The sequence below is a fragment of the Penaeus monodon genome, chromosome 16 (assembly GCF_015228065.2).
Source record: "Penaeus monodon isolate SGIC_2016 chromosome 16, NSTDA_Pmon_1, whole genome shotgun sequence".
Classification (NCBI taxonomy): domain Eukaryota; kingdom Metazoa; phylum Arthropoda; class Malacostraca; order Decapoda; family Penaeidae; genus Penaeus; species Penaeus monodon.
In genome coordinates, this window is record NC_051401.1 from 41,488,550 (window position 1) to 41,501,835 (window position 13,286).

At 35.8% G+C, this 13,286-nt stretch overlaps 1 protein-coding gene across 1 annotated transcript in view; it reads right to left on the bottom strand.

Moving 5' to 3' along the window:
• Positions 1-906: 906 nt before the first annotated feature.
• LOC119583052 (rho GTPase-activating protein 190-like) overlaps positions 907-13,286 on the bottom strand; it is a 175,780-nt gene continuing 163,400 nt past the window's right edge. The window contains 7 exon segments of the mRNA XM_037931564.1: positions 907-4,562; positions 4,993-5,104; positions 6,356-6,484; positions 6,644-6,869; positions 7,087-7,188; positions 7,445-7,608; positions 12,254-12,550. Of these exon segments, the coding sequence (XP_037787492.1) occupies positions 4,361-4,562; positions 4,993-5,104; positions 6,356-6,484; positions 6,644-6,869; positions 7,087-7,188; positions 7,445-7,608; positions 12,254-12,550 (1,232 nt within the window). The 3' untranslated portion in view covers positions 907-4,360.

Sequence of the window (13,286 nt, forward strand, 5' to 3'; positions counted from 1 at the left end):
GGTGTGTGTTTGAGAGAGTGGGTGAGTGCTAGCTGTAGCGAGTGTGGTGTGCGCATTGAGTAAAAAAAATCTCAGAACACTTCTCAGTGTTCATTGCAGTCTTTGTTGAGTAAAATCCATTAGTATAATGCATTTTTTAAAAATGCTTGCTTGTCTACTCATTTAAACTGTATACAAGTTCATGGCATCTATTGTGTGTGTAATCATTTTGTAGAAATTAAATCTATATTGTCAGTGCTATGTCTAATTAAAAGTAACACACTCAGTGTTGGCACGAAGCACATCACCAATATGTGTATTTGTTTACTACAAAGTCCAGTAAACCAGTTTTGGGTTGCCTCCAAATCTATCTGAAGAACACTGCATGTGATTGTGCCTTATCCTTGCTTTATTTTATACCCTTTCATTTTATAAGCTATTTTCTATGACAGCACTTTCTATCATATGTTTTATGTAAATTGTCAGCTAGAAGCAAATATCATGTTTCTTTTATGTATATGTAGTAGTTTTTAAAGTATATAACACTAAATCAAAAAAAATAATTTTCTTCAAATTTTAAATAATATACTACCACTGTAAATTTTTAAAAGAAAATGTAAGTCATTACCAGAAACTTTACCAGGAGGATCTTTCCTCTATTTACAAAATCTGTAAAGCTAGTTTCAGAGAGATTTATGAGACTAGTCCATCACTGTTTCTTCTGTATTATGTTTTCTAACAACTTGGAATATTCTAAATAACACATTGTAGAAAGTCATGCTAAAATGTGTTTTATTTTTACCATGGCAATAATATTTAAAGGTGATCATTAAAAAGAATTTTCACCGAGTTTTTTCATTACATTTATCTTGGTAAAACATCTCTTATGCTCCATCTTTAACCGTTAAAGTCACAATAAAACAAATGTCAAATGCAAATGCCTTTTATTCATAGTTAGTAGTATACTAATCCAAATATGCATTATATAGTATACTACCCTCAAAACTCCTTTCACTGTCCACTGTACATGGAATCTCTCACTCGTCACATATGCTGTACAAGTCTGTATAGCTGTAAGACTTTATACAATGAATTCAAGAATATGTAGTGCAATACATTAATAAATTTACATGATGCTGTCGAGTGGGCAGGGCATATTGACTAGCATTTGCTGTTTAAGTTACATAATATAACCAGTCCCTACACTCATGTTAAAAAAAATATATATGCAGGTAGTTAGGTTATAAAAACTATAATAAAATCAATATAAAACAGAAGGAAAAGTAATAAACCATACCACATGAAGTGACCTTCACTGATCTTATGAACTGCATGAAACTCATATAAAAACTTTCTTGGAAAATTTGTAATTTACAAAACTGCCCAAATGACAACTTGAGTCCATACACATCTATACATAGCAATCACTTATCAGCAGTAAAACTGCCAAAAAGAAAAATCCTCATTACTGATTCAAAATGAATTTCCTTAGTTATATCAGTACAATAAATATTAATTTTCTTTCAACATGAAATCATTATATCTGCTTGACTACAAAAAAACAAGGCAAGGAAGATATTATGCAATAGGCTGTACATCTGGCACCCAACTGTGGTGCTGGGAAGCTGGCACCAGCTAATTTGGAAGCTTACTTCCTGGAGAAACTCTTTGTAATTTGTGCTGATATTTGTGGGGGATCATTGCCCTTGTCTCATCTTGTTCTTGCTCCTGCCACCACTCGACGCTGCATGACACAGAATAGCGCTAAGTTCACACATAGTACCACTTGGCAGCCACGTGGCTAACACTAAACAAGGCAAAGTAACAAAATAAAGAACAGGGAGCAACTAGCAAGACAATGAGACAGAACGTCGACAATGGCGTTGGCACTGTTTGCTGTCCTTGCCGCACACTATGGCACTATCATTCATACAGGTAATAATGTCAGTTCATACTGACCCCACACAATGAGTCACTTATTGTACATATTTAAACAAAGCATTTTTTGGTCAATTTGAGAACACATCTTTGTATATAGAGTTCATAGAAATAAAAACTATGATGTGAACAAACCTATGGCTAATGCTTAAGAATGACTTAAAACCTAGGACAGAACAGGAAATATATATATATATAAAAAAATTGATTTCCTAAATTTGAATAGAGTAAATGTATTATAACGACCAGCCAGATCACTAGACAATAATCAAAATATCAATCTCTTTTACAGTAGCAACACTGGAGGTACACAGACACAACTCGATGTGCTTGTGCAATGAAAATGAGGTTACAAAGTGATTCCCCTCGCAAATGCTGATATAACTTGGCAGGATGCTAACGTTATGAGAACGTTTAAATGATGATCCACAAGTGAGAAGCAGCACTGCTGTACACTGGAATGCTTAACGCCACCAGACTCAACAATTTGATATGTGAGCTCCTGTCACAGCAGGTAAATACATGTGACTATGGGACTCCACCCACACTGTCCTGAGAGTGATGCACACTGCCAGGGAGCTGGGACTTTACCCAGGAAGGACTGGAAAATCCACAGGAGGGATCACTTCACACGACAATGCCAGTAATTTGGTGAGATGATGCTCCTAAGGGGGCACCTCCAGAGTGCCAGGTGACTGGATATAATTAAAAGCACCAGACACCACCAGCAAGATTAATTCTTTCCTTAAACTGAACTGCACTGCAACTCCCTTAGGGATCATCTGACACTGCCTGACAAGTGCAACTCTCCACGGGTTACCCTTAATGATTCCAGCGGATTGGGGTTGGAATTCTAGCTTTCTCTAGGGGAAGTGGGGAAGGGTAGATGGGAGGGGCTGGGGGGTACCTGATATAACCAGGGAGGCAAAACTTCTCCCTGAGAGGCACCAGACATTGTGTGCTGAGTGACAGTCCTCCCGGGAAGCCACACACAATTCGGCGAGGGAAATGTCTTCCCAGGGAACACGTGCCACTGCCATTAGAAGATGCTGCTCCATCTACCAAGTACTGACATGATGGAACCCTTCCTCTGTGGCACCAACTGTGGCAGGGCAAGAACTTTCACTCCCTTGTATGTGCTGGACTCTGCTCAGAAAGCACCAGGCTGCAGGTTAAACTTTACCCCAATAAAAACAATTCTATTTTAAACTGTTAATCAAGTCTTTTGAAAATGATCAAATCTACATGATGGCACTCGATAACTGTGTGACAGGCTGGAATGTCAGATACCACATAGGTACTGGCATTTTGTCTGGTACTGGAGACACAACATGGAACATGAGCTTAATCTGTGACTAAAAGCTCTGGCTGTAACTCATGAGTTCCAGCCTGGCATTAGGCTACCTCTTATGCTATCCATAAGTACTCGTATGCTACGCTCATGAGAAGAGTACTCACCATTTAACAGTCTGTAAGCTGCATTAATTTACATTTGTCAACAATCCAATGTTAGTTTATCATAACACTAAAATCCTGAAATAGTTTTTCTACTATAAAATGTATTTTATTCCTTTCGTCATTTAGTTCTACAAGTTTTTTTTTTTTTTCTCTTTCTCTCTCTCACTCTCTCTCTCTCTCTCAAAATCCCAGAGGGAAAATACTGTTTCAATGCTGGCCTCACAACACTCACTACAGACATTCATTCGTCAGATTTGGTAAACTATGATCATAATAACCTTCATCTGCATACAGAACTTCTGTGGTTTTCTTCTGGCAGAGTAAAAGATACTTATTTTAATGGAAAGGTGACTCAAGTTTATATCTACAGTCAATATTGCTGATACAACAATTTGACACTTTTTTTTTGTTTTTTATTTTTAATATTCATCTAGTTTGCTTGATTTAATCACAATCATATTTATCATTCCACTAAATTGGAAGATAATTTTCTTTGGTTGTCATTTCTATGATACACAGCACACACTACTTGTGTGTCTTAGATAATAGGATACTGATCACTTTCTGAACTGGCATGTAGTTCAGGGCAGCCAACAGTAACACTGAGCCACAACATTGACTTAATGCTCCTAACACTGCCACAGTGGCATGCAGTTCATTACACTTGCCACTGTGGGATAAGTACCCAGGTTTCTGTTGTCATGAAGCATTGCCCCATCAAGTTGTGGCTGTTAGCGTCTAAGTTAGCAGCCAGAAGGAGCCATGGTGATTAGAAAATGCCACATAGAGGCAAATGTGGCACTACCACTCCTGGCTCATGGGAAAATGACATGCAGCAACAGAGGCTGCGGGGAGTTAGGGTCAAGTTTTCATGCTAAACATAACCTTTTTTGTTTATCAAGAGCCACACTTTGATTTGTCAGACCAAAGCACAGCTGAATGTAAACAAATGAAGTTATGTTTACCAGGAAAACGCTGGTTAATATCAGACCATGACATAATCCTCTTTTCCTTGGAATAGGAAAGGAAATTGGTCAATCATAGTTTGAATTATATCTTCGATGTGCGGACGCTGAGATTCAAATTCACTGATGTCTGTAAACTGCAGTGTGTGTAACAATGTTGGCCACCAGCAGATGGCAAGGTTTTTACTATCCATGGAGTTCAATTTACAGTTTTCAGCAACTCTGAAAAACACAAATAAAAAAATTATCATACATAACAATAAGCCCTACAAACATATATGCATATATATTTCACATATAAATATAAAGAAAAAGTAAGAACAGGTAAATTCCTCTATTATTTTGGCTTCCATATAAGTACAATATCTAAAGACAGTAAGAATTTATATAACATCATATAAACAGGCTGAAACTGACCTGTGCTGGGACATTAGCAACAGAGTATCTGTATTTAACAATATAATGAGATATGAAAGCATATACTTTGATATTCATAAAAAAAGTCCACCTCTGTTACAATTCGTTGAAGAGTGATGAATCATTCCTTTGATCACATTAGTGAAAGCTTTAATATTAATATAAAAAATAATAATAATAATTATCCCAATAGCAAAAATATACAAGTGCCAACAAATATTAACAGGCCACATACCTGACAAAGTGCTGGAAAATGAACTTCAAAACCTCAAAGTTGACTGAAGGGAGGCCTGTTAGCATCTCCTTCAGCCTCAAAAGTCTTAGGCTGCGGTCACCAATGCCTGTACCAATAGATACAAGAGTAGTCACCCTTCGATTAATTTTGTGACAACAACATTAGACCTCTATGCTAACATAAACATGTCTGAACTTAAAGACAGAGAACAGCCTTGCTTAGAAATCACTGAAAATATATAATAACAATGATAACAGTAACAAAAATTAGCATAACATGGCATGCTTTCTTTCTCTTTCTTTTTTTCCTCTCTAATACTTCTTCACTTCATATACTCAATTCATTTAATTTGACTATTTTCATATAACAATATATATATCATCAATCATTAAGACTATGGAAAAGTAAGACAAGTAGTAATGGAGAGTAAACTTTTACGACAGCTGAGAGATACAAAGTTCAGGAAATCAGAGAGGATCTTGCTAGGTAAGCGAAAGATGAAATGGGTAAGGGTAAATAAATAAAAGGTAAATGAAAATGATTCCAGAAGCCTTTGTTTACACAGCTGAGAGAAAAAGCTTTAAAGACTAAGACAAGAACTACAAGCATTTAGTTTATCTGCATTTCTTAAAACAAAATAAGCCTTTACATAATCTGCTACCCCCCCAAAAAAAAAAAAAAAAAAAAAAAAATAATAATAATAATAATAATAATAATAATAATAAAAAATACAAAAAAATTAAAGTTAGAAAATAAATGAAGAAGCAAAATTTTAAATCACCCTTGATAAGGTGGTTATATTCATGCATCTGTTGACTTGTTCTGGTAAGAGACTTGAATTAATGAAGGACAGGGAAGTTTGGGTCACATCACATTCTTCCTAGCCACAACCAAACCTTTCATTATGTTAACAATACACCAATATCAAGTAAGTACCAACTGTCTTCACAGTCCACTTCAAATCAGAAGGAAGCTGAATTAATGGTTAATAATTTTACATTTTCCAGTACTGCTGTACAGAGCAGCTTACTTGCTGTTTTCCTCCCTAATAACAACAAAAATACATATAAATATATGAACCACCCCTATAGTTTGCTAATCTTTGAACATCTGACCAATTCACAGTAAGCCAATAACAGAAAATGAAGAAACTTCTTGGCTTAGTAAATCAGAGCAACTTTTTATGACTAAAGTCCTTTGACTCTGATTTACCCAAAACAACAACAGCTAAGAATCTGACTATGACCTCTTCTAAATGTAAGATTTACAAGTAAGGGAAATACAAGTTAGAGAGAGAGATGAAAGGAAACAGGAAGGGAAAAGGAAATGGGGGAAGTTAAAAGTTTGTGTATCAGATACTTACTAGCAATTGTGGTCAGCTCAAGGAGCTGGTTCTGTGGCAGTAATGGTGGCAACTGTTTCAGGTAGTCTTTCAGAGCTGTAGCAGCAGCATTTACTGGAATGTCTAGCTCAGCGAAGTTCACGTTGCTGTCTATAAATGAGGAAAAAGGCAGTATATGAGTTCCATTTATTTTAGAAAGTAAAATATAGATCTTTTCTTTCCTTATCAGAACTATAGCTTGAACTGATACAAGAAAAAAAAACATAAAAAACAAACAAACAAGCACGCATGCACGCACACACAAATTACCTTCTTTGAACTTTGTGGTGAGCTGCTCCACATGGACCTTGTTGCCAGGAACACGATAAATTCCCTCAGAATCTAGTCCCTCAACCTCTATAAATGCTACACACTTCTCGAGGAAGAGTGGCACCGGTCGCTCTGCATTCTGGACAAAGTCCTCCAGGGTTGGCTGAGGAGGTCCCTTGGCTGCACTCTTGGAGGACCCCTTTGCTGCTTTCTTCTTCTCTCTTTCCTGTAATAATAAAAATATACATGCTCAAAACTACCATTAAGTTTCTGCATATATATCTTTATTTATCTTAATGGGTATATAAAAAGATAACTGTCAAATACTATTCCTCTGCCAAAGGATTTACATACAGGCAAGACATATATATCAGAGAAATCTAAACTGGCTTTAAGTACAAAATATCATCAATTCTCTCTTGAAAAAAATAAAACTGCCTGACCTTCTCTTTCTCCGCTGCTTTCTTCAACTTCTCTTCATCCTTTGCACGTTTACGTTCTTCTTCACGTTGCCTTGCTTCTTCACGCGAACGCAACTTCTCTTGCTGGAAATGATCAAGAAATAACAATTAATTCAATGACCTTTTCATATGAAATAAGATGATATTACAGTTTGAAATTGAAGAAAGTAAAGTAGAATTACTATCACGGCTATTTCATCACAAGAAATCTAAAACAGTATAATCCAATAAAACAGTATCAGAGAGCCATATCTTACCTACAATTTACCTCAGATCAAAACTAAGTCACATCAACTAAACGATCAGAATTGAACGCTCTCCGACTGCTAACTAAACCTACATCCAATACCTTCCGACGCGCTGTTTTGTCCGTCTCCTTGCGCTGGGGTGCTCCAGGTGGGAGGATCGGAGATTGTTGATCCCTTGGGGAAGACACCTCTAAGCTGGAGTCATCCTCAGGGATTACGCGGTACATGTGGTCACCCTCTAGCTTGCCTGGGGCAACTGTCAGGGATGGTACAAATCTTAGTTATCCTTCTCTTTAAATAAACTTTTTCTCTCTCTTTTTTTTTTTTTTTTATAATTTGCAGAAAATAACACAAGCAAAAAAAAAAAAAAAAGCCTTTGAAAATGAACAACTTCGGACTTCTCCCACTGTTAGATTTAACTCTCAAATGAGTCTGCATGACAAGCATACTTTTAATATTTGAAACACAATGACTTCCAAACACCATAAAATAACTTGCAAGAGAAATGTTACATATTTGAGCAAAACCAAAGTAGCTTCCACATGCATTAATAAAGTACCAAGTTCAAAAAAAAATTTAATCAAGCTAATGTAACTTTTCTCAAAAATTATAAAAGCATATTATGAACACAATAATTAAAGGACTTTCATACAAATGCACTACAAATATTCTATGTTTTCTTTGTATTTGTGAGATAAAGAGGAGAAAGAGGAAAGAATGAAAGGAGAAAAACAAGAAAATGACAGAGAAAGAAAATAGAATGGGGGAGGGGTGAGAGGGAGGGAGGGGGAAGGGAGGAAGGGAAGAAGGAAGGAAGAAAGGAAGGAAGGGAGGGGGGAGAGGGAGGGAGGGAGGAGAGAGAGAGAGAGAGAGAGAGAGAGAGAGAGAGAGAGAGAGAGAGAGAGAGAGAGAGAGAGAGAGAGAGAGAGAGAGAGAGAGAGAGAGAGGGGGGGGGGAGCATGTGCGTGTGCATACATGCAAAGTGCATATGTGTCTGACTGAAAATTTAAAAAAATAATAAAATAAAAAATAAAAAAAATAAAAAAAGCACATAAACATGTATGTGTGTGTGTGCACTGAACATGTGTCGTGTACTGTAGTGTGATGGAACATGTGCATGAATATGTATGTGTCTGGTGTATGTGTGTGGTGCATGTGTATGTTCACTTGCATGTGTCGGTCTGCATTAATGTGTAAGAATGGTATTCAAAGAAGCACACAAACATATATGCCAAAATGCTAACACATACACACACAAACCTGTACTTATACTCACATATCAAAAAATACTTTAATTTAAAGATATTACCCTACATCATGATGATACTGTTAACAATACCATGTATGTTATGCCACCTATGTCCACTCTGCTTTCCATAACATCTAAATGCTCCATGCAGATACTCAGAAAATGTTTGTGCTATACTGCTTCTAAGTAACAATGATTAAACCTACAAAAACTCTGATGACAGGGAAAATAGCAGGAAATTACCACCATCACAGGCATTACAAAGTTATTAATAGAAGAAAATAAACTGTATCAAAAAAAAAAAAATTATCAAAATTTACACACACACACACAAAAAAAAAAAAAAACTTTGCAAATTATATCTGCTCATGAATAAAAGGAATGAAAAAAGTGTTGACATACATTTCCTGGTTTCCTGGTTGAACACATATTTGAAAAACAGTAAGGTATATAATAAGAAATAACAATATGGGCCAAAATGATATTGCCAGCATCAAAAACAAATATACAAATACAAAATAAAAATCATTTGACATCTGTACAAACCAAGTATAATCTGTGGATTGTGGTCTTCCTTGAAAAAAAAAAAAAAAAGGAAAATAAAATTCTACAGCATGCTTCAAAGGGTTACACAAAAGTAGTACTATCTTATTACTGGTAAGTACTGACACTAGAAGATACAACATTTGGCTGAAGCTGTGGAAATAACACCTCTGGCCGAGATCACAAAAGCTCTCAAGGGAGTGTGCTAGTTCTCACAACCACCAATGTGATAAGGATGGTAGTAACTGATCATTACCAATGTGGAGTACTACCAACAACACCACCAAAACAACAACAACAAAAAATGTGTCAAGTACATGCATAAGATGGATAAAAGCAAGGTCACTCCAGTGACAACATTTGTATGGGAAAATAAGCCTTCAAAAGTGTGACAATTGATGACATCTGCCGTGAGATGCATTTATTCTCTTTAAATCCACTTACCATCTTCTTCAACTCTGTAATTCATGCTTCTCAATAGCAACCTTACACTCATCTGACACAGAAGTTGAGGTTCCTGTCTCTTACTTGAGGCTTTGATTCTCTAAAACATTTTCTTTTTGAACTACAATAGAGGGATGCAATAAAAAAAACAAAAATAAACAACAACAAACACTGAAATACCAGAAGGTAGTATAGTGCCCAATACTGGTTTACATATTAGGTTCCTAAATGTCATGTACCCATGCAGAAAGAGAGGGATAAAGTCAGAAAAGGAAGAAAGGAAAAATATATATTTATACATAAATCATATATGCCATTTACTTTATTCATTCCATAAAATATAAAGAAACACTTAAAGACTGTGCATAATAACAATCCCATTTCTTCCATGCACTGTGAGTTCCAGTAGTTTTACAACTGGAAGCAAGGTGTAAACAGAGATTGGCTACAACTAACAGTCATGCATGGAACCATACCACCCATTGAAAGAAATATAAAGTGCATTAACAACACCAATAACAACAAATGCACATTATGCTTTCAACTTATCAGTACATTTCTGCTCTTTAGTGAGAAATCAGGTGAAAATATTTTAAATGAAACATCACAAAAAGTTAAAATACCCTCTTGGCCCAGCTATCACCAATATCTTTTTAGAGAATCTTTTACACATGTCTTTTAAACTGAGACTTCCTTCTATATTATTTTCAGTCTTGTACTTGGATAACACTGATCATAAATCCAATTCCTTAGATATTTTTCAAAATTAAACAAAAAATGTTTAATCTTCTAACATTTACATAAATTATGTTCATGGTAATACTCTTGCAAACGTGAACACGCAGCAAAAGTTTAAGTTAATGTAACTCACTATGTGACTGCAAGCAAAAACTTTTGTGTCAATATTGGTTAGGCATACTTTCACTACTACTTCTACAACTAATATACTACAAGTTGCTAATATTTCAACATCTTTTTTATTGAAAGATGACTTAGATAGCTACTCCAACCTACACTTTTTTCAAAGTAAGAAGAAAGAGCTTATATCAAAACAAACAGGAGTATTACCTCCATCTACAATAATTACAGTTGGTATCAATGTCATTTACAGAGTCATGCTCCAACCTCTAAGCAGCGTTAGTTTGCCGCAAATAATTTATCCTTTTTTATACAACAGCACACATACTCCCAAGTACAAACCACAAACTATACACCTAAGTAGCCCAGTGGAAGGAATGAAAGATTGAGTGAATGAATGAATGAATGAATGTGTGCGCATGTGCGTGGATGAATGAGAGAGAAAGTCTGAAAAAGAGTGACTAAGTGAAAAATGAGCAAAAAGGTTCCTTTTACATTTATATACATTAACAAAATTATCAAAAAGTACAGAAAGAGCTATGTACACTTTAAATTGTAATTTACAGAGATTCATAGAGATCACTGAACTCAATATCACTCTTATCTATTTCACAACCGAACCAATCTTGTCAAATATTTGAAAAAAACAGTAACCTACTTTATGCAGTAATAAATAAATAAAGATGAGGAAAAAGCAACTAAAAACCAAAAGGGAAAAACCTCATCCTTCATTTCTAAATACAGTATTTAAGTTTTTCAGTTATGACAAGGAAATGGGTCTGAAAGCTAGTCATAACTTGCCTATTTAAAAAACAAATCTATAAGAGGCATGCATACGTATTATATGATAAATAGTTTGAAGAGCATATACAATGCAAACACATATCAAATTAATAATAACAAATATAAACAGAAGGTAATGTTGCCATCTATGGAATTAATAGTGAATGTACTGATAACCCAACATAATAAGAAAAGTATCTGGTAAGTGTCATATTGATGATTAACTGAAAATAAGAAATAAAACAATAATCAAACATCATAAAGAATTAATTAAATATACCAAATATTATTTATATCTTGATACTGTATTTAACTAATAATCAATAATGATATTAATAATGACCATATTCATAATGACATAAATAATAATTGCAATAATAGTGCAAAAAAGACTAATGAAAACCAGACTATGTGTATGCAGTCATAACAAAAATAATTGCTAGTATCGTCCCTATACTGCAAGTCCACATACTAAATACAACAGCTCAATATCATTTTACTGATTATTAACACTAATACCTAGAGCCCGAAGTAAAAAACTGCCGCTGTACAGCATATCTTACTCTAAAGCATTACCTACTAGCCTAAACTACTGCTGTTCATATCAATGTGATGTCTTCTAGAAGAAGATTACCATTCCTAAGCAAGACTTCTTTCTTTTTTTACAAAATGTCTAATTAGATCAACTGCATTGTAGCCACACACACACACACACACACACACACACACACACACACACACACACACACACACACACACACACACACACACACACACACACACACACACACACACACTCAAATTTACATTTGAGGAGACTGACAACATTCTAAATGTTATTAGTTCCAAATATATTAGTGGTCTACCCAAGTAAGATGTTACACTACATGGGAGTACAGGACGGAAGTCAAGAGATCAAGAGGTGTACGGAGCAAAGATAAGAAAAAGAGTAAGAGAGATAGAGAGAGAGGAGGAGAAAGAGAGAGGCCATCAGACGAAGCAGGCAAGACTGAGCATGACTTACATGAGGGGGAGAATAAGTCGGTGTCTGGGGGAAGCTGGGCGGCCATTGGGTACGAGAGGGGGTTGTGGTGGGGGGTGGCAGCCAGCCCCATGCGTGGGTGGGAGGTAGGAGGGTGGGGCGGTGGGTGTGTGGGGGGCAGTGGGGGTACCACTGGGGGGCGCACTGCCACGCCTTCCCTGCCTCCCGTCTTCTTTTTAAATTGAAATGAGCGTTTCTGAGGTTTATATTTGGAGCGCGCGGCAGCCGGGTCCTCTCTGTCTGTGGCGTCAGAATCATCCGAAGCTGACCCACTCACCACTGAAATAACAACAGCGCGCCCTCAGTCACCCGGCCACACCCACCCTGAATCACAGCCATTCTTTACATCAATGGATACTCCTTATGGTCATCTACCTTAATCATCTAGCTACACGCAGTCTTTCCAAGGGTTAACTCAAGGCCCATGGTAATATGACTTTTTTTTCAGTATGTAAAGTTAGTCCTTGGCCTATTATGACACCTGCTGTTTTACTGAGCCTTATCACTGACAATATCTTTGACCCAAATCTGAATAAGATTCAGAAAACACTAAATTCAGGATAGTGATTAAAAATCACTATTTTTATAACATGTTTAAACTATTGATTACATGATCTTCATTCTAAATATTCACTATACAATATCCTGAGTCTTCTGCTGCAACTTATATCTTACTGTTTCACCTACATGTACATCTTTCAACAAATCTTAAAAGATGTTCCTATAAAGGCCAATTTTCATAAGCCTATCATTGCAATCTACTCTAGGTGAAGCTATGAAAAGGCTGCACTGTAGTGAACAGTGTTTCATGGGCATTTTACATATACATATTTTTAATGACTAATATCCACTGATCTAAATTATCCTACTGTTGATTTTGCATTTCAACCTTTGGCTACTCAAAAACTGCTCATCTGAATATCATACCTTCAAGATACTTCTATATAAAGAGTCAATTCTTAAGTTTGTCATTAAACAAACAAACAAACAAAAAAACACAATTTAATGATACTCT